The sequence below is a fragment of the Meleagris gallopavo genome, chromosome 1, assembly GCF_905368555.1.
Source record: "Meleagris gallopavo chromosome 1, MGAL_WU_HG_1.1, whole genome shotgun sequence".
Classification (NCBI taxonomy): domain Eukaryota; kingdom Metazoa; phylum Chordata; class Aves; order Galliformes; family Phasianidae; genus Meleagris; species Meleagris gallopavo.
The window spans coordinates 6,253,292-6,281,177 of NC_139404.1; the positions used below are offsets into that span (position 1 = coordinate 6,253,292).

General features: G+C 41.0%; 1 protein-coding gene across 3 annotated transcripts in view; it reads right to left on the bottom strand.

Annotated features, from left to right (window-relative positions):
* USP6NL (USP6 N-terminal like) overlaps positions 1–27,240 on the bottom strand; it is a 113,475-nt gene extending 86,235 nt beyond the window's left edge. The window contains exons 1-2 of one of the 3 annotated variants that reach the window (XM_085215741.1): positions 27,087–27,240; positions 21,147–21,236 (exon numbers count right to left, since the gene is read on the bottom strand). In XM_085215741.1, the coding sequence (XP_085071867.1) occupies positions 21,147–21,150 (4 nt within the window). In that variant the 5' untranslated portion in view covers positions 21,151–21,236; positions 27,087–27,240. Of the gene's footprint in view, positions 1–21,146; positions 21,237–26,218; positions 26,563–26,700; positions 26,860–27,086 lie in introns of those variants that run through there. The other 2 variants (XM_003201861.5, XM_019619149.3) reach the window with 2 other exon arrangements.
* Between the last annotated feature and the right edge of the window lie 646 nt (positions 27,241–27,886).

The window sequence follows — 27,886 nt, forward strand, 5'->3', positions numbered from 1 at the left end:
CTCTACATGCAAACTGGCCTGCAAGAGTCCGTCCAGGTACTTCTTAGGCTCCCAGATCTCATGACCAAGGAGAGATTTTAAAGAAAATTTAGACCTTAGAATTTTACACTTTGCTTCAAAACAAGTTCTAACAAAAAAAAAAACATTTTTTTTTATACAGGAAAAAGAGGGTGCACCTAAGGAATGAGATTAAAAACCTCTATATTTACCACACTAACTCAGAAGCACATTTGCAAACACTTCACATATCATCCTTCATGTCTCTGTGAATTCACCTCACATTCACACTGAGCTTCCTAGCAACTCTTACTTTACAAATACATGTTTCCATTTACTGAAAGCAATAATGAGAATGAGTCACTTCTGTAGAATACAGTCCTTCCCATACACCAGATGCCTAATATTGCGTGCTGGGAGAAAGAAACCCTGCTGCCTACTCAGATTGCTGTATTTATTACAGAATTCTGTCAGCAGTTTGCATCTTTTATTGATGTTTTCTTCCATATGTATGAGATTTTCTTAATGTTAGGAACTTAATATTGTCTGTAAAATTTTACAACCGAATTCTCTAAGAGCTAACATCTAATTAGCTCAGTTACTAGCAGCCTGAGAATACTGCCCAAACAATGACCTAGAAGGGTCTGAAATAAAGAAGGGAAATAAAAAAAAAATTAAAAAAAAAAAATCACTCAGCTTTACAGCTCATTTCCGAGTATTTTGTTACGTTTTTCAAGGCTTTCACTTCCAATTCAGATGCATCAGTTTGAACAAACATAATTTTATATTTTTGCTGTTATCTTTTTAAACCAGCTCTCACACACCTCCTATGAAAATCAAGCCTGACTAGCTGGCTACACTCAGAACAGGCAGCAACTACTGACTGTCCCCTTCATTCTTCTCTGTAATAAGTGGAGCATAAGTAAACAAATCAGAAAAAGATGATGTACAGAGAACTGATAGCAAGCAAAATTATTATACAACCGTTGGGTGGGATGTTCAAGCAATCATTACAGAATTTTAGGAAGCAATTCAGAAGTTTGACTTTATGAAATACATGTCTTTTTTTCTGACCAGAGATATCACAGTGGGCTCCAGTTCTGCCTTTAATCATTTTGTTTTCGTAGAAGTGTTTCATTAACTAATTCCTCAGAATTACAGCAGCCCGATATCTTTAGACCAGCGATGTAAATTACAGATACTTGCCTTTAGCCACAGATTACATGTAACAGCAGAGCAGAACAACGGCACGGCAGCAGGCACACACAGAGCTATAGCCTGTAAATTATTCATGATCTATTCACTATAAAATGAAGAGGCCACTGAAAATTAATTCCAATAAGAAAGGAATGTACTTTCAGATAGCTTCATGAATTAGTTTATTCCTCTACAAACCCATATCGAGCAACTGCAAATAATTAAGATGTAAAAGTAAAAATGAACAGTAGAAGAAAAAAGTGTTTAATGAGTTCCTAATTAGACAAGCATGCAAGATACCACAAACGATGGAACTAGCTTAAGGAAAGAAAAAAAAAAAAACAACAAACATCCACCACAAACTGAACAATGAAAACTAAACTGAACAAAAAAAGAATTTAACATCACTGATTTCAAACAATAAGTGAGTATTTAAAGTAATGTTTTGTACACTCACGAGAGCCGTTTTGGATTTTGAAGTTAGCTGTAATCTCAATCTAATTGTAAAACCTAAACAGCAGAGCAGCTGTGGACTTTCAGTCCATCTCATTTCCATAAGCACTAAAGAAATCTATTTTTGTTTTTATTCTCACTTAGAATACTTAAGATTCTATGTGCTATTCTGATGGTAGATTATATAGAATACAGTTGCTATTTTCACAGCCTGAGCCATCCAGACATGGAAAACATTTTTAGTGCAGAAAAATAAGGAAAAGATCTTCAGAACAATAACAGCAGTTACAAATGCTGACAAAAACTCCATCTTCAGCACAATAAACGTCATCGGGATTCTCTTTGGGAAAGCTGCAGTTGCAAAAAGATAATAATTAGGCTTAATAATTCAAAGCCAATTTACAGCAGCTCTACACACCACAGAAAATGTTTAACATGCGTATAAGTACAACCAAACTCCAAAAGATTTTTGATCTATAGCAAATCACTCAGAACACTGAATATATCCCAGTGCTGCTCTTACCTTTCTTAGCAGCATCTGCTCTCCGTCTTGCTGGCGACACCAAATCTTTTACAATCTGAAGCACTTGAATCATTGCTCCTTAGCAAAATCAAAGAGACCAGATACCCCCCTACAATTCCAACAGGTTTCATTACTACACGTCATTAGGCGGCTGCCCTCAGCATGCTCAGGCAAAACGGATGCAGGAACAACTCCTCTACCTTCAGAGATGGATTTCTGCCTGACGACTCTACAGGCTGGGGTGATGGATTTAAAGTGACTTCAGCACAAGGAGACAAAAATCTGCAAGCAGTCCTAAATTTCTACAGAACATTTCAAGAAATTATTTGTAGAATAGAATGCATACTGATTTCTCTAAATAAAGCTTAAAGGGAACATTCACATTAACTGAAGAAAACACCTCTTGAAATGAATTCTGATAGAAGCAACACACACCTCCCTGAGCTTAGTATTTAAGAATAGTGTCTGAATCCTCAGTTAAAGTCTGTATCAATTCATGAAATTTCATGTCATGTTTTAAGAGAGCTACCAGTGCACTGCAGAGCCAGCATCAGACCTACAAACAGAACTCAAACCTACCCTGCTAAACACATTCGGGCAAGCAAGCACCTACTAAAACAAGTCTTTCTGTTCCTCCTTCTTCCCCTTTGAACACGCACCTCTGACACCCCTGTACGTGACTGGAATCCTCGCACATCAGGAAGCATGCTGGAAATCCAGGGGGCATTTTGGGTGTCCTTCCCTCTCTTGCCATCAGAGGCCCAGAGAACAATTTCAGCTAAGGTACTATCATTACTTCAGGCAGGTAATTTTAAACAGACAAATTGCAGAATGTGCCCCGTAACACTTTTAATGCCATTTGGAAAATGTACAGAGGCACTTCAGAAAGCCCTTCTGTCAAAGACTCTACAGAGCTAAGGAAAAAAATCATGAGAAATTGTGTTTTATGCTGTTGCATTAAATAACTGTCAGCCTCTGTGAATGCTTTTGGAAACTGAATTGCTGCATAGCACTGTAAGGCCTCATCTGTACAAAGCAAGCAATTTAGGAAGCCAACTATGTTTTCCAAAAAAACATTAAATTAGAACAAACCCAGGCCCAACCAAGGCTCAAGATGCATTCTCTGGCCTTTAGACCTTCTGTTCCCATTGCTTAAGCGTTAGATGTGGGAGAGGTCATTTCTTTCCATTCCAGCTCCTGATCACAAACATCTTAGATCTTATAGTTGCTGGCGTATTTATCCATATGCATGTTGGTCTGTTGAAACACATACAGGGTAGGCACAAACTGTTTCTGTTATGTTAGGCTCATTTACATCCTGCCCATTAACTCACCCCTGCCAGAAGTAATAACATTTCCAAAGTACTATTGTATTTGGCTTGGCAAAACAAAGACAACTAAAACCATCATCTCTGACAAGCCATCCAATTTCTTGTCCCACCCTGCAAGTACATCCACTCAACTGGAAGCCTGGAGACAATTACTGAGCAACTATCAATTATCTCTTCCCAAAAAAAAGGATTCTTCAAGTCATCTGGAATGGAACATTAACTCTTTACATAAAGAATAATTCCCAAATTCTGTACATAAACTTAAATGCCAAGTTTCTGACAAATAACTTCATGGTCTTTTTTCCTTCCACTTACACACATAAAAAGATATTTCTAGGAAAAAGCTATAATTTCAGAACATTTAAACAAAACTTAATGTAGAATTGTCTGATTAAGTTGACCTGCAGATTCTTCAGATATACCTTTGACAAACCTGCTGTAAGAGCTTTCCCATCATTATCTTTCTATGATGTATTCTTTAATTTAGTTGGGTTCTCAAACAACTTTTCTTTGTGCAAGAATTCCAGGACTAGAAATCATTCCCACACATACCTGCCCTTCCTCAGTGTGAAAAAACTGCAAAGATGGCACATGCAGTAGTTTTCCTCTCAGTTCTGTTATAATAAAAAAGCAAGCTTTAAAATGAACTTGGGAAACCATAAGCAGGATTACTAAACATCTTGTTTACAAGAGAACACTGATAAACAAGGGGAAGTATTACACTAAAGTTATGACACTTTGATTTAAGCAGATTCTCTTTGAGTCATGTTGCAACACTCAGTGCATACCATGTGGATTTCTACTAATCACTTGCATTGTCAGCAGCCAGTTAGCTGAGCAATGGGCACTTCTTAATGTTCTTGCATTCTGCTTTTCTCCCTTAACTTCAATAATTTAGGGCATACAGCAATCACACTCATTACAATTCATTTCATCAGGGTAATAATGAGAAGGAGCAGTTAACCAGGATTAGATTTTATGGATCACTGTGTGCAGCCCTTGACCTCTCTCAACCATAATAAAGAGTACAACTTGCATCCTGATTAGTTAGCTGCCATCACTCAAAATAAAAATGTGTCTATTAACGTAATTATAATTAGCTGGTCTTTGAAAGCAGTTCATTTTAATAAAGCATACTGCCAGGAGGTAACACATACAGCACAAAGGATGCTACAAAAATACAGCTCAGTAGATATATGTCAAACTATAGTTTAAAAAAAAAAAAAAAACACCAAAACTAAGCTTGAGCAAAACTTAATTCTACTTCTCTTATTATAATCTAAACTGTTTATATATTCATGGAGTTGTGTCCAGGCTTAAAAAAAAGAAAAAAAAAATCATGAACACTCGAGGTAACCCCAAGCAGCACTGCAGCCATCCCAAGTCACCAGTTTGTTCTGCCCTCATTTGCAGAAAAGAAAATGTACAAACTAGGGAGAGAAAAAAAAAGAAAAAAAAAAGAAAAACACCACCAAAACAGCTTGAGGGCATTTGAACAATAGTCCTGCACACATTTGAGATGCAAAGTTATCGTGACCATTCTTCTTCCATCTCACATCAACCTGACCTGGTTAGAATTCCGCTTGCATACAGATTATTCTGCTACATCTCCACAGAAACACAGGCAGTTCTGTCTTCAGAATCCTCAACTATGCTTCCAGTACAGCACAGCAGAATTATGTTTGTCCTTTTCCCTATCTGCTAAACTCTAAACATGGTTAAGATACAAAGCATTAAGGGCTGACAGTCCCAAAGAAACAGCTCATAGCACAAAGGTAGAGAGAAATCCAAGGAAAGCAGCCATGGCAAGGAGTCAGGCTGAGCTCCATCCTGACACTTCCTTCTTCAATAAACGCAGAATCAAGCTTGAAGTTCAGCCACTGTCATCCAGAAAGAAGTTAAATGTATCCATGAAAGTCTCTGATATCTCTCTAACACTGCAAAAAGTGCAATCTGATGTTATGGGCAGTAGATGGGGATTTTAGTAGATGGGATCCACGTGCTCTTTGAACCCATCTTTCTACACCTGTAAAATTCACAGATTAAATACCTTGCAGAGTCAGCAGGACTATCCATAACAAGGGCTATAAAAAGTCAAGCACCAGAAACAGCAAAGGCAGTTGTTCTTAATGATCAATTTGAAAGTTTGCTCTAAAAGCTGCAGTTTAAGAAGCTACACACAGCAGAACTGCTTTGCCTCCCTCCCATCTGAGCAAAATAACTCAGAAAAGGAAGTAGATTTTCTTTTAAGCACTAACAATAATTTTATAACCAATTTTCAGCATTAAAATAGCTTAAAATGATTAAGGAAATGTAAATAAAATATGTTATTTGGGAGAAGACTCCTGAAATATGAAAAAGAAGGAAAAATCCATTATAAAAACATTTGCATAGTGAATTCCCAGTACATACTTCCTTGCATAAAGTGACTCAGTTCAGTACAATCTACCCAGCAACTAAGTCACAGCAACACCTAAAATATCAATAGCATTTTGTTTTACAATTACTCCTCTCTGACTTTTCCTGTCACAGCTGGTCTTCAAATGAATATCTCAAAATAATAGGCATCGAGCTCTAGGACAAGCAATATATCTTCACACAAATAACTATTAAAGCAGTAGTAAAGTGAGTTATCCAGCCTTTCTCACTAATATTTTCAATTAATTTTCCAATTCATGAACTGAAGCCTACAGTTTTCATTCATCAGATATTAACTAATCCACTCTAGATAGAACAGGAGAATTCACATCAATAACTAACCCCCACCCATCTCCCAACAAATCTCTGAATCTTTGTTATCTTCTACAGAGTATTCTTGGACAGTAATGAACTGTAGGGAACCAGGAAAAAGACAAGCAAAGAAAATCTAACGTTCTCAAGAAATCAGATCCAGAATTCTGGTAGCCTTTCGGTAAACTAAACTAGTGATAGAACTGTGTTTGTTACCCAAGGCATTCATTTTTCAAAAAAGAATGACTGCTTTTGGCTATGTATTCTGTAAATCTTCCATAAAAATAGATGAAATATGGCCACAGTCTTCTGACAGATGGAAGCACAGAATCATCTGTGTTGAAAAAGACCTTCAAGGTTATCAATTCTAACCATCAGCCTGACCTAACACATCCCATTGCTCAAACCACGTCCCTTAGCAGCACATGCAGCTTTCTCCAGGGACAGACAACAACTCTTCGCTGGGCAGCCGATTCCATTGCCTGATCACCCTTTCCATGCAGAATTTCTTCCTAATATCCAACCTCAGTTTCTCTGGTACAACTGGAGACCATTTCCTTGCATTCTATCTCTTCTCACCTGAGAAAAGAAGCCAACATTCACGCAGCTGCAGCCTCTTTCAGTCAACTGCAGTGAGCGATGAGGTCTCCCCTCTGCCTTTTCCAAGCTGAACAATCCCAATTCTCTCAGTCACTCCTCATAACTTTTGTTTTCTAGTTCCTTTACCAGCTTCATTGCTCTTCTCTGCACACACAAAAGCAACTCAACATCCTTCTTGTAGTGAGGGGCCCAAAACCAAACACAGTATTTGAGGTGTGGTCTCACCAGTGCCCACATACAAGGGGACAATCACTCCCCTAATGCCCTGGCCACCACAGTTCTGATGCAGGCTAGAAGTCATTGGCCTTCTTGGCCACACAACTGGCTCATGTGCAGCCAGCCACAACCAGCACACCCTGGTACTACTCTTCCCCCAAGCCTATACTGTTGCATCAGGTTGTTATGAGCCAAGTGCAATGCACAGCATTTAGCCTGGTTGAGTGCCATACATGTGAACTCATCCCATCCACATCCTTCCGCAGTCTTCCCATACTCAAAGTCATCAGTCCCTGCCTATCTAGGATTCTACAGAGCAATAGAGTTAATAAATGTTGAATTCTATTCAATTTGCTCACTGATTTTTTTTTTTTTTTTTTTAGGTTTGCTACCATTTTCAAAGCATGAAAGTATGGCCACAGTTTTTGAACAAACACAGATGACCCTCTTTTACAAGCTGTCTTTACAAGTCCACAAACAGAAAAAAGCTTGACCTAGACAGAGGGTGAAAAACTAATAAGTGCACTGATTAAAGAAAAGGCATTCTGATCTGAAAAAGCTGATGTCTTTTTCTTTCTGCTTCAACACATGAGAACACCATTCATTACATTCAGGATCAGGATAGAGAACTTCAATGAAGGATCAATGATATTAATTCTACCTGCTCTAGGTTTTTTTTATATATATATAATAAAGGAAAAGAAAAAAAAAAGAAAGAAGAATAAATAACAAAAGCTAAATGGAAGAGGAAAAAAAAAGAGAAAAGAATAGGTAACTTAGGCAGCCATTACTGCACTGGTTGAAGTTTTAAAGAAAGAAACTACACACTGCAAAACCCTGCAACTGCACAATACTCCTACTGTTCTCCTTGTTACTCAAGTCATGTTCTTTTTACCCCCTCAGCTCTTGCTGCAACACATTCTGCAAGTGGATCTAGATGATAACGAGCAGACAGCAACTTTCCCAGAGAGCCACATTGAAGAGAAGGGAACTGCCTGGGCAGATCAGTTTTACCATCTTCCTGGTAAACAGACAGCACACGGCAGTGAAGATGAATATCAGATATCTGTGTTCAAATACACCTTGATGCACTGTTCCAAAAAATCTGATTGTAATTATTGTACATCGTAATTACAACAAGAGAAAGGTTTCAATCTCTTTTTATCCAAGAAGATGAAGCACTTCTGAAATTTTGCATTTCCTGGATTTTGGTTGTCATTGTAGTATCAACTGACAGATTACTTCAAGCCAAAGGATATAATTAAAAATATTTTGCCAAATGTACACATATGGAAAAAAGCCACACCAGAAATTGAGAGGTAGCTTCGCAAACGCAAAATTGAGGAAATGCTGCACCTTCCATTTGTAAAACACACACGTTTTTATCAAGCCTGAGTATTTGCCTTGTGTAGCAAATCATCTGTAGAAGGATTTTTTCTCTGCAATAAAAGCCCAGTGTTCATAAGTTTTTGAACACTTACAGCTAGTCTACCACTACCCAAGTATCTATGCACACGAACACAGCTTTATACTGATGTCACACTATTACAAATAGAGGAAAGATGTAAGCACTACAAAAGTAAATGAAGGAAGTTACCCTGAAGGTCCCATTGTCAGAAGTGATCCACCTTCTGTAAGGAAGTGTGCCTGGATCTGTTTGCTTACTGCAGTTGTATTTTAATGCCTGGCACCATTACCTGCTGCCTTTCAGACTTCTGCCTTCCACTCTCCTTGTACATTCTTCTCAGAAAACGCATACGCTTTTACAGCATATTTAAGCAATGTATTTTAAAAGCCAAGCACAGTGATTAAAATTGGAAATGACAATTACATTAACCATGACTACTTATAATCCTAAAGTTTTAGTGGGAATATGAATTCTGGCTAAGTAGCTAATTGAGGCTATCTTTGTTTTGCCTCTGTTCTTAAGAATGGATTTAATTTAGTAGTGCACACTAACTAAAATGTTAAACTTGCTTTGAATCCAATCCTATTTCCTACAAACTACATATACTACAGCAATTAAAGAATTCTCCTACTTCCCCCATCAATGAAAAAGTCTTGTGGGATCACCTGGGCCTCTCAGCCTCACTGCCTACAGATAAGCAAGCCAGTGCTTATCAGAGGCAGCAGTGTGAAACAGAACACTTTGTTCACAGAATCAAGAACTGTAGGGTTGGTAAGGACCATCAGTAGATCATTGAGTCCAACATCCCTGCCAAATCAGGTATCGTACGCTAGATGACACAGGTGGGCATCCAGACAGGTCTTGAATATCTCCAGAGGAGACTCCACAACGTCTCTGGGCAGCCTGTTCCAGTGCTCCGTCACCCATACTTTATAGAAGTTACTCCACATGTTTGTATGGAACTTCCTGTGTTCAAGTTTTAGGCCATTACTCCTTGAGCCTTGCCTCATACATTTGCCTCCCACCTACCTTTAGACACTTATAAACATTTATTAAATACCCTGTTTTTTTTCCCCAGGCTGAACAGACCCAGGTTACTCAACTTTCCCTCATACAGGAGATGCTCCAAGCCCTTTATCATCTTTGTGGTCCTCTGCTGGATTCCTACAAGATCCCCATCTTTCTTGAACAGGGGAGCCCAGAACTGGACACAGTAGTCTAAACGTGGCCTCACCAGGGCAGAGGAGAGGTGACCTGCTGGCCACACTCTTTTTACACATCCCAGGCTACCGTTGGCCTTCTTGGCCACCAGGGCACATTGCTAGCTCACAGCCAACCTGCTGTGCAACCTGCAGCGCTCTTCTCCAGCAGGTCAGCCCCAACCTGTACTGATGCGTACAGTTATTCCTCCCCAGGTACAAGACTACACTTGCACTTGTTAAATCTCATCAGGCTGCTCCCTCCCCAACTCTCCAGTCTGTCCAGGTTTTGTTGAATGGTAGCACAGCCTCCCGGTGCATCAGCCACTCCTCCCAGCTCTGTATCATCACCAAACTTGTTGAGGGTGGACTCTATGCCTTCACTGAGGTCCACTGATGAAGATGCTGAACAAGACCGCACCCAGCACTGACCCCTGTGGAACACCACTGGTTAGCTTGATATTAAGACAACCACGCTATTCAACTGAAGAACATCTTACCTACCTACCACAAGAGCAAAACTAAAGGAATGGTACATGCCTTAGTGCCTCAGCACCAAGTTTAGAACACTGCAGTGTATTTACTGCTCTCCATGCTCTCTCAGTAGCTATAGAGAATTTAAAATCATGCTAACAAGTTTCAGCCTACTGTTATCCACAGAGTGAGCAAGAGACAGAACTGCAACACTCACCCCATACCTGTAAGGCAATTTGATACATTAACTTAACTTCCAGTGATACAACATCAGGCTATAGGTACAGAAAAAGCAGTGCTATTTACCCTCAATTTAGCCTTCAGGCTACTCTATTCTTAACTGTACAACACACAGATAACACTTAAGAAATAACAGTGCCTTGACATACCTGGCAAGAGTTAGTTCTCCGACTTTCATGTTACACTTCCTAATCAATAGATGAAAAAGAAAAAAAACAACCACCAAGAGTTTCATAGTGAGCTTGATATTGTTTCTTTTAGTTTATTTCAATGTTTGGAGAATAAATAGATCTTGAAATGTCATTTGAAGTAACTCACAAGCCTTTGAGATAGGAAATATTTTCCTGCCACTTCGCGGCAGGAAAGAAAACCTGTGGACATTTTTGTTGCTGCTTCTGGCATTGAAAATAATATGGGGGGGGGAATGATTTTTGTAAAACAAACAAACAAAAACAATAACACAAAATTGACACTCCTTAGTTTGCACCTAATCTTTTCACAACTAACTATAAACCAATATTTCCTCTCCTATCTTCCAGACCAGGCTCTACGTAATTCAGATACTCTTGTGGTAACTAGATATAATTGGGGGGAAGGGGGAAGATGCTAGAAGTTTGTCTAGTTTTTACAATCAGAAACAAAGAAATGTAAGATCTATCCTCTCCTAGGAATGTGAAGAATCAGGATCTGTAGAATTGCATGGCTACAAAGTATGGCTGTAGCACAGCAATGCTGATAAGAACAGCTATACCTGGCAAACTCACTGCCAGAAAGTCTGGGGGAGAGCAGGGAAGGAGGGCTATGATATTACAGCATTTGTACAACTCAGAAATAGCAGCGTCACAAAAGAAAAGTCCTCATAGAAGGCTGTAAAAATTCTGGGGAAAATAAATAAATAAGCTTTTTAATGAAAGCAGCAAAGCTGATTTAGAGACTAATTTTCCTGTCCCTAACAAATTCCGGGAAGTCCAACTCCTGCTTGAAAAAAGAGCTCTGAGTGAGCCTGTCAGCACTCTGCCATGGAGTTGGGCTGATTTTCTAAGAGCTTTTCAAGGGTAAAACAGAAAGGCTGCATTCAAGAATACTCTCCTATGGCAAACCAAAGTGCTTTATTAAAACAAAGTGCCCTTTCACATAAACGTTCTTTCAGATTAATGACTGTACTGGCCAAAAGCACTGCAGATTCTTCAGCACATTGATGTGCTTTCTGGTTCAGATAATAATTGATTATGTTACACAGCATACAGTGTGGAAAGGGGAAAAAAAGAAGAAAAAAAAACCCACAAGACATCAGCTTCACAAGCCAGGCTGCAAGTCCTACACAGCTCCCTGCATACTTCAACAATCTGGAACAGGGTAGAACAGGGATACCAACAGCCTGGAAAAAACGCCAGTGCTATCTCGTCCAGTTGCAATTTTAAGAATGAAAAGCCCTTAATTACAGAGGGGTGCTTTCACAATGAGAGAGTAAATGAACCTTATAATCAGCTGCTTGATAGGATATCATCTAAGCACAACTACTTTGTTTCCACAAACATCTGCAAAAATCCTCTGACTACAGATGAGACAACAGATCAGATAGTTTAGGGAATATCTTAAATTTAAATGAACATTGCCAGTCACAGAGCCAGTAATTCTGCAGGGATCACTCATATTACTGTGCTGATGACTACAACCCAAAGTATTTTCACACAGAGGGTTGTGAAGCACAGGAACAGGTTGCCCAAGGAGGTTGTGGATGCCCCATCCCTGGAGGCATTCAAGGCCAGGCTGGATGTGGCTCTGGGCAGCCTGGTCTGCTGGTTGGTGACCCTGCACACAGCAGGGGATTGGAACTAGATGATCTTTGTAATCCTTTTCAACCCAAGCCATTCTAGGATTCTATGATTTTCCATCCCTGCTACAATTCAAAGTTGTTCCCTATTAAAAATTACATCAGAGCAGGCTTTTAAAACACTGTCAAATTAGCTTAAAATAACTGCACATCCAGCCAGGCAGGTATTTTGTCTCTTGAAAATTAACATAGGAGAAACAACACTAAATGATGTAACAGCTCACTTTTTTTCTTATTTGTGACACAGTTACACTACTGAGCAGCAATAATTTCATTTTTCCAACAATACTGTACATTAGTCAATTACACACAAAGGGAGAACCACATGACTCACAACAGGTAAGGAAAGTCTTTAAAATCACTTCTCAATGCTGCTTTTCAGCCCATTTCAAACCTTTATCTGACTAAGCTGTTCTTTTGCAAATCCTCTATAGTTCAATGGGAAATTAAAACAAGACTGTGGCGTTTAATGCAGCAGCCTCTAGGATGTCCTCTCTGCAGTGACTGAAACACCGCTGTCCTGTGGCTGCACGGTGCCTTCTGCAAAGAAGTGGGTGCCTGCCCAAACATCTACACCCACAGCTCTTGTTTTTTGGCTGTATTTTAGCTCTGAGTTCCTCCATGCTTTCCCTTCAGAGTGGACTTAAACACCACACTTGACTTATCACAGGAATGAATAGGATCCCAGACCTATGAATTGCTTACATAGTGGTGGATACTTGATACTCACTCCAGAGAACAAGGTTGCAGTGTTCCTTGCTACTTGCTCTTTCTGCTGCAGGAATACCAACAACCCACAATAAAGGCATCATTGTGTGACATTCTATTTAAGGAGTTCAGAGATAGACCCAATAGAGAATAAGATTTAAATTTATCCCCCCCAAAAAATCTGCCTCAGAGGAGTATTATCTTGCCAAAGGCATGCATTCTATATAAAGCAACTTGTCATAATTTAGTAGTTCTCACTGGCCATGAATGAAAACAGCAAGAGGCAAATTTAGAATAAGGACCATCTCCTTTTGTATATATACAGAAATAAAAGAAGCTGTGTATGTAAGCATGTAATTTATAAACAGAAACATAATGATGGGACAAGGGGGAATGGTCTGAAACTGAGACAAGGGAGGTTTAGGTTAGATATTAGGAGGAAGTTTTTCACTCAGAGGGTGGTGACACATTGGAACAGGTTGCCTAGGGAGGTTGTGGATGCCCCATCCCTGGAGGCATTCAAGGCCAGGCTGGATGTGGCTCTGGGCAGCCTGGTCTGCTGAATGGTGACCCTGCACACAGCAGGGGGTTGAAACTAGATGATCATTGTGATCCTTTTCAACCCAGGCCATTCTACGATGCTATGATAGAAAAGTATATTGTATATTTAAACATCCATTACATGTTAGACGTTTATAAATATAACTTGTAATAATGCATACATTTATATTATCTTGGCAATTTCGGGGGCACACAAAGTTAATCTTAAAGTAAGTTGTACATAACCTAACCCTGCTTTCCCTTGAAACCATGACAAAGAATAAATCTAAAGAGCAATTATCTAAAAGGGAAATAGTAGGGAGCATTAAGTGGCTTTCTCCAACAACACTACAGAATAGGATTGGGGGAATGATTTTGAATTGAAAGAGAGGAGATTGAGGTTTTCTTTTTGGGGGAAAGCTTTTCACTCAGAGGGTGGTGAGGCACTGGCACAGCTGCCCAGAGAAGCTGTGGGTGCCTCATCCCTGGAGGTGCTCAAGGCCAGGCTGTATGGGGCCCTGGGCAGCCTGAGCTGGTGGGGACAACCAGCCCACAGCAGAGGTTGGAACCGGATGGGCTTTAACGCCTCTTCCAACCTAAGCCATTCCACAATGGTGAATTTTCTGCCACAGCTCTCCTGTCAGTTCATAGCTAACAACAGTTAGCCAGCACCAATATCTCAATTAACAAACAGAAATTACGTTGGTTTAAAAGCAGGTGTCATAATGCACTGACTTTATGTAGAGAAGCCCCATTAACCATCAATTTAAACCCACAGAGAGAACATTAAACAGAACACTCCCTTTATGATAACCATATGTAAATAACTGCTTTAAATTTCAATTAAAATATTGGAAATCTGTGCAAAAGTTATAAAAATAGTCAGCTTTACAATACATTAACTAATTTAAATAAAACAGCAAACAGTAAGCAATACTGTGATGATGGCATCTAATAAAAAGTTGGATCACTGAGCTTCAATGTACCACCTGGAAGAACAGTTTCTGAATATAAGATGCCTTTATGCAGCTGCAGCCTCCTGCAAAGTTTAAGAAAAGAAAGTGACTTCACTCCAGTCTGGGGAGACTGATGATGTATTTCATCTGATTTCAACTGACAGAAGAGCCCCACGAACTCAAAAACGTTTGTCTTCCTCTTCCAATCTAAAAATAAGGTCTAAGTGCAAGGAAAGCCACAAATTAGCAGTCCCAAGGATCCTGAAGGGATCAAAAATAAAAGAAGGATTACGAAAATATTTATCTACAAAGGCTGTTTAAATGCAGGTGAATTTCAAAAGCTTTTCTTCATTTGTGTTCTGATTGATTTAAATAACCATACACTGCCAAAAAAAGCAACAAGGTCTCTAAAGTTGCACCATTATGTCAATGTATTAAATAAGCCAATGTCACAAAGGGTGAACATTAAGAAAACAAGTTTGTTTCTACATCACACCTATATTTCCTCAATACTGTGCATCAGCTCTTTATGTGCAAAATATTGTGGTTTATATTTTCTTCTCACTAGTGAACGCTGTATTTAGAGGAGAGGTTTAATTACAGCATTGGTGAGAAACTGGGTCATCTAAGATCTGATTAGCCCTCTGGAGATGCCTCTCCTCACTTAGTATCCAGGATGATTACTGCATTACTAAACAACACCATTAACACTGGACAGAACCACTCATTCCCACTCCTGGCTTTGCTCTCAGTATTGCAGCAGTACAACCATTCCTGCAGCTGTGCAGTAAGCAGACGTGGGAGCCCATCCATCCCAAACCAACCTCATGTGTTTCTCCTTGTGGCACCAGCGTGAAGGAATTCAGACAGGGAAAAAAAGAATACCATCAACTCTACTGGTAAGGGCAACACTTCAAGGGGGACATCAAATTGTGAAGACCCTCACACTTCACTCCTGGCCGTCCCTACAAGCCAGATCTTTCACACTAAACTCAACTGCGTCGAAAGCTTTTCTGCAAGTTGACAGAAGCTTCTCTGACTCATCAACTGTGACCTCTATATCTGCACTTCAAGTCAGAAAACTGTTTCCAGCACATTTGCCTCCCTGAGCACTACCAGCAGCACCATCAAGGACAGGCACATCTGGAAAACAGATAAGAAAAATATTGACAAGAAATAACAGTGAAGTAAGACTAAGAACAGAAAGCATTTCTCCCAGCTGCTAGCTTCAGGAACTAACCAACTTTGTACTACTTAGTACACATGGATTTTCATGCTTTATCCTCCCACTACAAAAGATAAAAATTAAAAAAAAAAATAGGAATCATAGAATCAAGGTTGAAAAAGACCCATAGGATCACCCAGTCCAACCATCCACTGATCACCAATAGTTCTCACTAAACCACGTCCCTCAACACAAAATCCAAACGTTCTTTGAACAACACCAGGGTCAGTGACTCCACCACCTCCCTGGGCAGCCCATTCCACTGCCTGACCACTCTTTCAGAGAAGTACTATTTCCTAACATCCAGCCTAAATCTCACCTGGTGCAGCTTGAAGCCATAGGAGTTCCTACATTGCTGCTTCTTCTGATGCAGGAACTGCAATCAATTAAGTGTTAATGTGTACAGTTATATAATATTAGAATATACAGTTGATAGTTTCAAGATAGTTTCAAGAAAAAGCAGAGCAAATGTAAGCAAGAAAAATCATAACGTTATCAGTGATGCAATTTTTACAAGTCAGCAATATGAGCGAGCTGCCTAATTTAAGGATCTGGAAAAGAGTGAAAAATCCCAAGATAATAAGTAATAAGACCTACAACTCAACTCTTAAACTCTTAATATATTTTTACACGTGTCTTCAGTCTTCAAATATAGCTTTTTTCCAATCTTCTATCCGGACCTCTGACCCTTATGACTTATTATTCTTTATCATTCAGACCTTGGATCAGTTGTTCATGAAGAACTACTTCAAATTTTGGTACAGATGACCCAGGAGGCAGTAGTGTCCATATTTCTCCAAAGACACTATTTCTAAAGGCTAGAAATAATTACACTGTGAAATCAGAACAATTGTTACAGAAAACACTTTGCATATTGTGTCTTTAAGCTTATATTTTATGAATGGGCATTTAGGGTTCTTAGTTCAACCAAAAAAAACCCATCAGATTATTTTAATACCTTACAAGCTAAGATTTTTACATCACTTGGCTCTTCATTATAAACATATTTTGCCTTACTTTTGCATTTTCCTTCCCCAGCACGCAATTTTCTGTATGAATCAGAACTTACCCTTCTCTCAATCTCAGCTGACTGAAAACAACCCATAACTACTAATCAGCTTTACAATTACTTGTAACACCTTTTCCAAAACGCACAACCACCCTGCACTTTGTGATGCCACAGAACATCACCTGCTCCTCAGCGTTTTCTGAACAGTTTGTCTCAGTGCTCAGCTCACTACAGACCCATTCTGGCACACAAGGAGGGCAAACTGGTTCCATTTTTTCCCCCCCTCACCTCCAATTTCAATCAGACTTTTCCTAGCCTAGGAAGTCCTGTGTGAGTTTCTAAAAACTTTTCTCAGTTGCAAAATCAGAAATAGCAATGCACACTTGCATAATTATGTAAAGTTGGCCTAACTAGGTCATTTGTTTTACTTCTCAGTTTACTACTCAGAACAGAGAAACCAACAGCCAAATCTATTTCTTTACACACTCTGCAAGGAACCAAAAAGAAGGGAGGGGAAAAAAAAAAAAAAGTTCCATTCTTTGTTTTTCAATGACAAAACCAATGGTTTCCTCCATGAACACAAGCTAGAAAGCCAGCTCTAATGAGAGGTCAAGAGAGACAACCTGCCATCAGACAGAGGCAGCCTTTAATCACACCATCGCGGTCTTGATTTGGACTGGTAAAGCAAAGTTTCCCACCTCATTACCAGACCACACTGACCAATTCCAAACTATAAGGTTACATTGCAAAGCATCTCTCCAAACACACGGAACGTGCTCCTGCCCTCAGACAATCCCAAAGAAAACAAATTATGCTAAAGCACAAAGAACAGCAGTGTGCAGTGTGTAAGGTTTTAGGGTGTGGGAAACAAAACTAACAGAAAGTCAGAAAGGAATTATTATTTAGAGTTTGTAACAGCAGAATTAAAAAAGGAAAAGAAGCTGGCACTGCATCCTATGCATTTAAAGGGAAAAAATGAAGATGTCAGCAGCTTGTTGCAACATTATACACTAACAATTACTTGAATCGTTTGCAAATTGAGCTCACTGCAGCAGCTCAAACAAGTTCATTGCACTGACCTTCCTTCAAAGGAGAAAGCACAGGAAAACTCACAAACGTAAAGAGCACAGTTAATAATCATAAGAATTTATCACGATACCACACATTTTCTGGTAGCTAAATGTCAACAACTAGAGAAAATGGAAAAGATTAAAACAAGTCCTTCTGCAGTGTGACATTCCTGGCAGGTCAGACGCAGTCAAGATTGTTCTGACAAGCTATCTTTATATATTAAATAAATCAAGATTATTTAACTTGGCTACACTGCATACTCTTACCCACCCTTTAAGCATGCGACCTCACTGTCCTATGGGGCACAAAATGTCACAGTGTAACCTGAAATATGGATTAATCTCAGTCTGATTTACAAGAACAGGCGTTTATAAAGGCATTCAACAGAAATAAAAGCTTTAAAAGAGTCTACCTTTGTTTGAGCAGTTTTGAGATTCCCTGTATTGCCCAAGAATAAGAAACTACCATGAATGCTCAGCTGCACAGCTGTATCAACGTGCTTCTCTGATACTGAGTAATATAGGACAGGATCCACAGTGAAAATGTATCCTGAAACAAACAAAGGAAACAGAAGACTTGGATAACAGAGGTATGGAGAAGGCTGTATTACCCCACTTTTTTTTTTTTTTTGCCTCAGCCTTCACTAGCAAGTGTTCTAGTCACATTTCCTAAGTAGCAGAAGGTAAAGGCAGGGGGGACTGGGAGCATGAAGAGGGAGATCAGGTTTGAGATCATCCAAGGAACTTTAAGGAGCGCAAGTCACAGAATACCCTGAGTTGGATGGAAGTCCTTGAACTCTGAGATGCACCCATGGGTTCTGAGGAATTGCAGATGAAGTTAGAATCATAGAATCACCGAATCATAGAATGGCCTGGGTTGAAAAGGACCACAATGACCATTTAGTTCAAACCCCCTGCTGTGTGCAGGGTCGCCAACCACCAGACCAGGCTGCCCAGAGCCACATCCAGCCTGGCCCTGAATGCCTCCAGGGATGGGGAATCCACAACCTCCTTGGGCAACCTGTTCCAGTGTCACCACCCTCTGTGTGAAGAACTTCCTCCTAATATCTAACCTAAATCTCCCGTCTCATTTAATCTTAGGGGTTTTTTTGTTTTTGTTTTTGTTTTTTAAGTTGCAAAACCACTGTTCATCTTTGAGACGTCACAGCAGACAGGTGCAGTTCTCAGCTACTGGAAAAAGGGAAACATAACCCCATTTTTTAAAAAGGAAAAAAAGGAAGAGCCAGGAAACTACAGGCCCGTCAATCTCACCTCTGTTTCTGGCATGTTAATGCAGCAGATCCTCCAGGAAACTATCCTAAGGCACACAGAAAGCAAGGAGACGACAACGGCAGCAAACATGACTACACAAAAGGCAAATTCCCCATCAAATCTGCTGTAACCCCTTCTATGACAGGGTTACAGCACTGGTGGACAAGAGAAGAGCAACTGACACCATCTGCCTGGACTCGTGTAAAGCATCCAACGCCACACAACATCCTTCCCTCTAAAACAGAGGGCCATGGATCTGACAGATGCACCGCTCAGCGAACAAGAAGTTGGCTGGATGGTCACACTCCAAGAGCCACAGTCAGTGGCTCAACAATCAGCTGGAGATGGGATGGGCACTATTTATCTAACATCTCTGTCAACAACGTGGGTAGAAGGATCAAGTGCATATATTCTTAAGATGAGAAATACTTTACAGATTGAGGTATTTAGTAAAGAGGAGCCTGAAACTATGCATGCTGAGCTTGTAGGTCAAGTTTCTCTGAAGCAAACTGTAAGTTAAGAAGCCCAAGAGCAGCTGAATATAAATATCTGATTTTTTTTTAACCCATACTTTTAAAGGGCAGCATTTCAGTTGTGTCCTCGAAGCCCACCACTGAGAACAGACCTAAGCATCCAATCTAACACAGGAATGTGACGTTCTTCTGCAAAGAGACTGCATTTTGCTTAGCATTATTATAAATGACCACAAAAGCCCTGCTACACTGTTATCTTCCCTTTCAACAAAGATATTCATTCCTCCTAATACAAAGCAAACTCTCCATTCTGAAAGCATGTCAAAGTCTCATCAAATCAAAGGTGTTCTGCTCGAGTAATGACAGCATTTTTTTGCTCTATCATCACAGCAATACCTCAGTGAGTCACATATAACAAAGCAACTATGACTTAAAAGGTAAAAAGACACATATGTATTTGTTATGATTAAGACCATTAGGCAGTGACAGCACATGAGACATTCTATAAATGAATTATGATTAACACAGCAGTGTTTGACAAGTCAGGATATTCAGGTACGTGAATAAACTGCATGTGTAAAGAGGTCATTTATGCAAGACTGTAAACATTAAACATCAGAAAATAAACAAATGTGAACAGTCATATGTGAAACAGACAGAATTCTATTTGCACTCAGCATGAACCCTAAAATTTAGCAAACATCAAAAAATGCTACTGAAAGACTTGCTAATTGCCAACATAAAACGAGATTTACTCCATGACTTTCTTCCTTCAGATGTCAAGTACAATTATTTTTATTTAGTTGACAAGAAATTCAGCCAACAAGCTTCTTTTAGTCACTTCCAGACAAGCAAATGGACTTATTTTACTAACACAGGATATAATCATTCTACAGACATGCTCATTCTGTAACAGATTCAGTACACTTGTGTTGAAACTAAGCTGCTATTTACATATTCCTGTGCATATGAAGTTAAAGCAGTATTCCTGTGTCATACAAGGCTAGGTAATGTTGCTGCCAAGAGTTCTCAAATCCACAAAACTTACACAGTACGTTCAAATACTTAAAACAGTTTGATAAAAAGAAGTCATCTTAACCATCAGATCCATCCAAAACAAAACTTCTGGTGTCTTTCATGGTTTTTTCTGTCAGGAGGGATCTTAAGTCACACTTTTCGAAGGCTCATATCTTTCTAACACGTGCCAAAATTCCTTTGGGATCAGAGCTTCATACTGGAATTTGAGCGATATATTTATTTTTTCCCATAAAATGAAGTCCATTCATTTTACATTGGATTTTCACCAGCTATTTGAATTTACTGGACGTTCACATCTTTTGGTGTTTTTAAGAAACCCAAGACATTCTCCCCTCAGAGTTGTATACTTTATTTACATTGAAAAGAAAAAAAAACCCACACACAACAAACATCAGCTTGTTTTAGAACTCACCTTCACGAAAATGACACCAGACTACCAACATACAAGTCTTACAGAGCACATATTGATCAAGATTTTGCAGGTTAAAAATAGTACCTGTCAGATCTCAGCTTTTATTACTGAATAAATGAAGAGACAAAATTCATAGACCCGTTTTAAAGCAGGGCTACCTCCCAAAGCCCATAACAGACGGACAATTCTTCTGAAATGCAAACTAACAGTTTCTTTTTTCTTAATAGAGGAATTTACTCACTCATGACTGGAAACTTCTTCGCATGTAATCCAAACCAGGTCTCGAAGCAAGGTATCTTGTTGGAGAAGGTTTCTCAGAGGTATACATGTCCTGGTAATGGTAAGAAAATAAAGACTAATCACTTTTCAACTTCAAATAAGTAACCTCTATATATAACAAACAGACTCTCCCATTAGCTTTTCACTAGCCCAGTTTTTGTTGTTTTTTTTTTTTGTTGTTTTTTTAAAGGAACACAGATGTATTTGTTATGATTGAGGAACTTTACACTAACAGATATATCCTGAAGTATCAACTCAAAACGTGTACTGTCTTTGACATTCAAATTATAACCTTGTTTGCAAGGACTAGTTCATGAAAGATGACTACTTTCAAAAGATACCAGATGTTCTAAAGACCAGAACAAACAACATTATGATGTAGTAACTGAAAATACCATCAACGCCATGTTTTCCTTGAGTAGAGTTTTCCTCACCTAGCAAAAAGATGCAATGAAAACCATACCTACTGATATAGAAGAAGTACAAACCAATTTACAAAAAAAAATAAATAAATAAATACGGATTGGCACCAGCACCCAGCACTTCCTTGGAAACAAAACCTAAAAAGTTAGGATTTCTACTAACAGTAAGCAATCAGATCAGTCAATATCTAACCAAAATGAGACGAAGGTATCTAAGTAGGCAGATATGGATTCACTATCAAAAGGCCTGGCTTTCCCCAGAGCGAAACACACAGGGCTTAATCTTCAACACTGATAGCACAGCAAGTATGTTTTTAACATTATTACATAATCTCCATCCTGCTGCTAAAAGCAATCTGATAGAAACACGATATTCAAATAACTTTTCATCGCAGTTGTGATTAAAAGAAGAAACAAACATAGCTATTATGCCATAGTTTCCCTCTAATATCAGCACAAATACCATTTCTGTAAATTAAGGAACATTATGTGACTTATTTCCTCTCTTCAAACCAATCAGAACTTGCTGAACCTGGCCACCTGTGACAGCCAAGTGAGATCATATCTTCTGCTGACTCAGATTTCAAGTCTCAACACTTCTGATCTCTTAACTCTTAAAAAATAATTTATACACAAAAAAAAAAAAAAAAGAGAGAGAGAGCTGACTTTAGCATCCTGCAGCATGACTTAGCAAAAACACGTACAGATTTGCAGCCAAAGAAGTAGAGGACCTATCATAGGACTGGATTCACATCACAAGAAGACTGCTGTACTAATTGCTAAAACATGCAAAAAAAAAAAGTTCTGAGAGCCAAAAGGAAGCCATCAGTAATGCTGCACACTGTAGACTGAAAACAAGCAATTTCTTTGCACTGATAAGGTAATGTAGGAAAGAGGCTCATCAGGGGAAGAAAACCTAGACAGGCTCAACCAGTGGGCCCAGGTGAACCTCATGTAGTTCAGCATATCCAAGTGCAAGGTGTTACAGCTGGGTTGTGGCAATCCCTGCTATCAGTGCAAGGTGGGGGATGTAAGGATGGAGCACAGCCCTGCTGAAAAGCACTTGGGTACTACTGGTGGATGGCAGCTGGACATGAGTCAGCAATGTGCCAAACGTGAGCCAGAAAGCAACCATATCCTGGGCTGCACCAAAAGAAGTGTGGCCTGCAAGTGAAGGGAGGTGATCCTGCCCCTCTGCTCTGTGCTGGTGAGACCTCAGCTGGAGCACTGCATCCAGATGGGGAGTCTCAGTACAGGAGAGATGTGGACTTGCTGGAGTGCATCCAGAGGAAGGCCACAAAAATGACCCAAGGGACAGAACACCTCTATATGACAACAGGCTGAGAGAGCTGGGGCTGTTCAGCTTGGAGAAGAGAAGGCTCTGGGGAGACCTGAGAGCATCTGAAGGGCGGCTGTAAGAAAGAAGGGAACAGACACTTTAGCAGGGTCTGTGGTGATAGGACAAGGGGAAATGGTTTCAAACTAAATCTAGAGAGATTTAGATTGGATATATGGAAGAAGTTTTTACAACAAGGGTGGAGAGGCACTGGAAAAATTTGCCCAGAGAGGAGGTGGATGCCCTGTCCCCAAAGACAATTTAGGTCTGGCTGGACAGGGCTCTGAGCACCCAATCCAGCTGTAGGTGTCCCTGCTCAGTGCAGGGGAGTCGGACCAGGTGGCCATTGGGGGTCCCTTCCAAATCAAATGATTCTATGAAAATGGTAACATGAAGTAACACGTATACAAACATTAAAGAAAAAAAAAGCCAGACAAACAGAAAGCCATTACATGGTGCAATCACTGATGAACAACAGTTTGAATTGCAGGCTCCAGCAACTCTCTCACAGTAGTTGCTAAATTAAACATATAAGCACACACAGTCTAATAAAAAATAAAGTGTCCAGTTAAAATGTGTCATCAGAACTGCAGTCTTGTCGGTTTTCTTTTCATTGCTGATGTCAAAATTAGCAAATGTAACTTGCATGACATTTAATCATTTACTGGACTAATTACAGTTATTATGTTCAGAACAACAAATGAATGTTACAGAACTCACTCCACCCAGGTCCAAAGCACTTCTGGATGGAATTCTGTACACCTCCCACGCTCAAATTGTTCTTCTATCTTATGTAGAGTCACCTGGACAACTGGCATCTCCAACTCAATGTGTTTTTCCAAAGGCATCATCTCACCTTGGTTTTTAAGTACGAGCTCAGCAAACCTTGCCTCAGAGACACCACATTATGTGCTATTTTATTGTTTGTATGTACAGGGAAAGGCTGTTCATGGGGAAAAACAAAACACCAGCTCTGAAAATCACTTTGCATTAATGATAGCATCATCGTCCATCATATCATTTATACAATCCAGTCACATAAGACTAAGGAAACAAGTAGTGAAGAATATAGCAGTTATACTCCTAAACTTAGCAGCTATATGCCTAAAAACACATTGCAACTATGAAAAGTGAATGTTTCAGTAAATCTTAGCAACTTCAATTCAGACCTCCATGTACAAAATGTTCTTGCTCTCTGTATCTGCATACTTTGTTTAGCTATTGCTAATATCTGCTTAGTAGCCAGTAAATGCTTCCCAATAAATCTAGTTTTTCTTCTTTGAAACAGCAGGAATATTTGTTTTATGATATTTCCCTTGTTTGTAACTTGGGCATTTTCTTCAAGGCCATTTTCTTGGACTGTTTGAAAACAAAACAAACAAACAAAAAAACATATTTGAACTTGTAATTTGGAAAATAATGATAGCAAGCAGTATTGGAGAGCCAGGAGTTAACCAAAGTTAACCAAATACCAGGAAGTCAGTACATTCTATTGCTATACAATATTGATGTTTTTGTTAAGGATGTGTGTTATGGAACTAAAATCACTTTGCTCTCTTAACCAACAACCCTACTTTTGTCAGTGTTTACCATGTTCTCTCCTGTACACAAACATGACTTAATACTATTAACATTATTTCTTTCCACCGCTGTATGCTGATCATTTTGCTTAAATATATCACCATGAAAATCTGCACTTTTATTTAAGACAGAAGCTGATGTGCTCTTGCAATTAGCAAGGCTATTAAAAAAAAATGGAAAAAAAAATAACTTACACACATACCTTTGATCTTTCTCTTTTCCTGGAGAGCTAACCCTTGTATCCAATCCAGCATCTCATCTACTAACAAGACATTTAATAGCCCTTAGCACTACTCAACTGCCATGGTAGCAAAACGATCAGCATTTTAACTAAGGTTTGAATGGAATGCCTGAGGTGGGAGAAGTTCTTCACGAGTTTGAGCACACTAGAAATGTATTCAGTTTTCCACACCAAACGTCAGGTCTCCTTTTTACCCAGTATTCTGCCTCATAATAATGAATGTAAACCAGATTGAAAGTAAGTTATAGCACATTATGACTCCGTGCACAATGATTCTATCGAAAGAAAAGACTTTTAAGGATTCAAGTCTCATCTGCGATTACATTATTGTAGCATCTGTTTAACTTGGATACTAAGGAGTTTACACTATAGATTTATATTCCCCAATTCCCAAGACACAGAAATTAAAGGACCATCATACAACCGAACATGTCAATGACAAAATAGCCAAAAAGAGCCTGCCTGCAAAAAGCAGTATTCTGCTGTTATTTACTTTCTTCTTTAAAGCAAAATGTTACTGCCCCCCAAAGAAAACAGAGCCAGAGATTTCAGAAACATGTTTTAAGGTTTTGTAGGTAGCTGAGTTGCCAACAGTATGTCTGGAATGATTGGTTTCCATGCTGTATGCTCAGAGGGCAGCGGAACAGCTACTTAAAAGGCAGTACTAAATGCTCACTTCACACAGCAACCAGGCTGAATTAATTTCAGAGTTATAATCAGCTAAGAGAAGCTTCAAAGAAGCAAGACTAAACCATGTAGTAGCACAGCTATTAACAAAAAAAAACGTAATAAAAATTCCAAACATAGCACCTGGCTTCCCAACATCCTAGCTCAGCACCATGCCCACGACAGCAAGAATGTAACATTCGCAAAGCACAAGTAGGAGATGATCTCTGAGGTCCCTTCCAACCCAAACCATTCCATGATTCTACTACTTATGGGGCTCCACCAAGCCACGGACTGGCCACAAACGAGGAAGCACACAGAGGTACAAACGAAACAGCACACGGCACACCCACTCCTTTGTTCAGAGCAGGAATATTTACACTACAAAGCGAAGTGCCTCAGTTTCAGGCACTGCCGATTGGCCGCTGCCTGCAATACACACGAGTTTGAGTTTCGGCTGTCACACAGCAGCTCCAGCTCCCAAGATAACACACCGAGCTAATAACCACACCGAGCAATTCGTTAAAAAGAGCGTTCTGACTGAACGGATCCTCCACAAAACATCCTCGTTGTGAACAAGGCTGACAGCCTCAGTTTCGTCTCACTTTAAAGCAACAAAAAAACCAAAAACTGGCCGTGCTAACAGCCTGCCTTCTGTGCAGCTACCTGCTCCTAACCGAGAGCTGCGCAAAGAAAGTTATTATTCGGAAAGTTGTTATACAGGAGTTGGGCAGAGGTGCTGTATGTCAGCACTTGGCTCTGCCTGCCTGACAGAGCCCAGGACAAACCTCGGGTGGTTTCCTGCAGACAGACATCCACTCCAGAGGGAAACACAACACGGGGAACTGGCTGCTCTGCTGGTAGCCCCGCGGGGATGGAAGCTGAAGAGAGGGCTGTGCGGGGCGAAGCACCCGGGGCAGCGGATCCACTGCCTCGCACTGCAGCTCTCAGGTTTGTTGCTTTCAGCTAAAGCCTTACAAAAAGCACAGGAGGGAGCAGGTACAAAATGCACCAGCGCCTGGAAGTCCGATTAAAACAAGTTTAAAACATCCAAATCCTCCCTGCTCCCAACAGGAGCCATACAGCGGCCTTACCCTGACAGGGAGGGTGGCATCGAGAAGCCCTCAACCCACAGCAGTGATCCCCGACCCCACAGCCCCAGTCCCACAGCGGCGCAGACCCCACAGCCCCTCGCAGGGCCGGCACCCCTCTCCCACACGGCCCCTCTTTGGAGATCCCCCCCGTGGCAGCCCCTGCACCTCGCTCCAACCTCACAAAGGGACCGAGGGGCATCTCCAGCGAGGCTTCCCTCGCACTGCCCCGACACACTCGGCTCGGCCAACTCCCCAGAGCTCCCCACAAGCGCACACCCCCACGCTGGAAATGGAACAGCCTGGAGCACCCCGGTACCATCCCGGAGCCGGCTCCCGCCACTCCCACCTCCCCGGCTCCAGGGGGTGCGCGCAGCCCGGCCCCCCCTCCCGATGGAGGATGGTAGCGCCCGCCTCCCCTCAGCTCTCTAGGAACTCAGTTCCCCCCCGCCCGCCTCATTGGAGAGGTCGGACGAGGCGTTTCCCCCCGCAAAGCGCCCCGAGAATGGAAGGGTCCGACCCGCGACCCCGAGGGGGGGGCGCACAATGGCCGCGTCGTCCGTACCTTTGCTCGCCTTCCTCTTCTCCCTCCTCCCAGGGCCTCCGTCCGCCTCCTCCCTCAGCGCCACTTCCCCGCTCTGCTGCCCCAGGAGCGGCGGCCTCCAACCAGGAAGTGCCCCGGCGTGACACCGGCGACCGCCGCTATGGAAACCCTGCCCGCCCCCGCCCCACCCCGCCCGGCGCCGTCCCACAGGGCCGGCCCGCCGCCGCCGCCATCTTGCATTCACAGCGAGGCGCGGAGGTGCCCGGCCCGGCTCCGCTCCCCGCTGCGTCCGCCGCCATTTTGGGCTCCCAACGAGGGCCGGGCAGCGCCGGCGGGTTGGTGGCACGGCTGAAGGAGCCGTGCCTCGGCGAGGCTGGGGCTGCCGTTGGGAGTCCAACGAGACTCACGTGTATGGCTCCATGGCCAAGCCCAGCACCCACTTCCATTGCCACTGCGCCTTGCTTCTGTTGTAGCAGGGGAAAAGCAGCAAGCAGGACTCTTCCTCATCCATCGTAGCTACCAAGACCCTCGTGTTCAAAGCCCCGATCCTTTTTCAGTTTTCTGACACACCGATGCTAGATACTGGAAGGTTGAAACACAGCTTGATGGGTGGTGTTCGTAAGTTCGTACATGGAAATAAAGGGACAGACCACAGTGCCCATTCTAGCACATTGCTAAAGGGACAGCTTTGATTCCAACCCTGCCTATTCCTTAAAAAGTTTCCATGCCGGAGTCCTCCCACTCGCCACAAACAAGATACACATCCATATTCATGGCTGTGCTTTGCATCGGGCGCTCACCTCGGTTACAAACAAAACCAG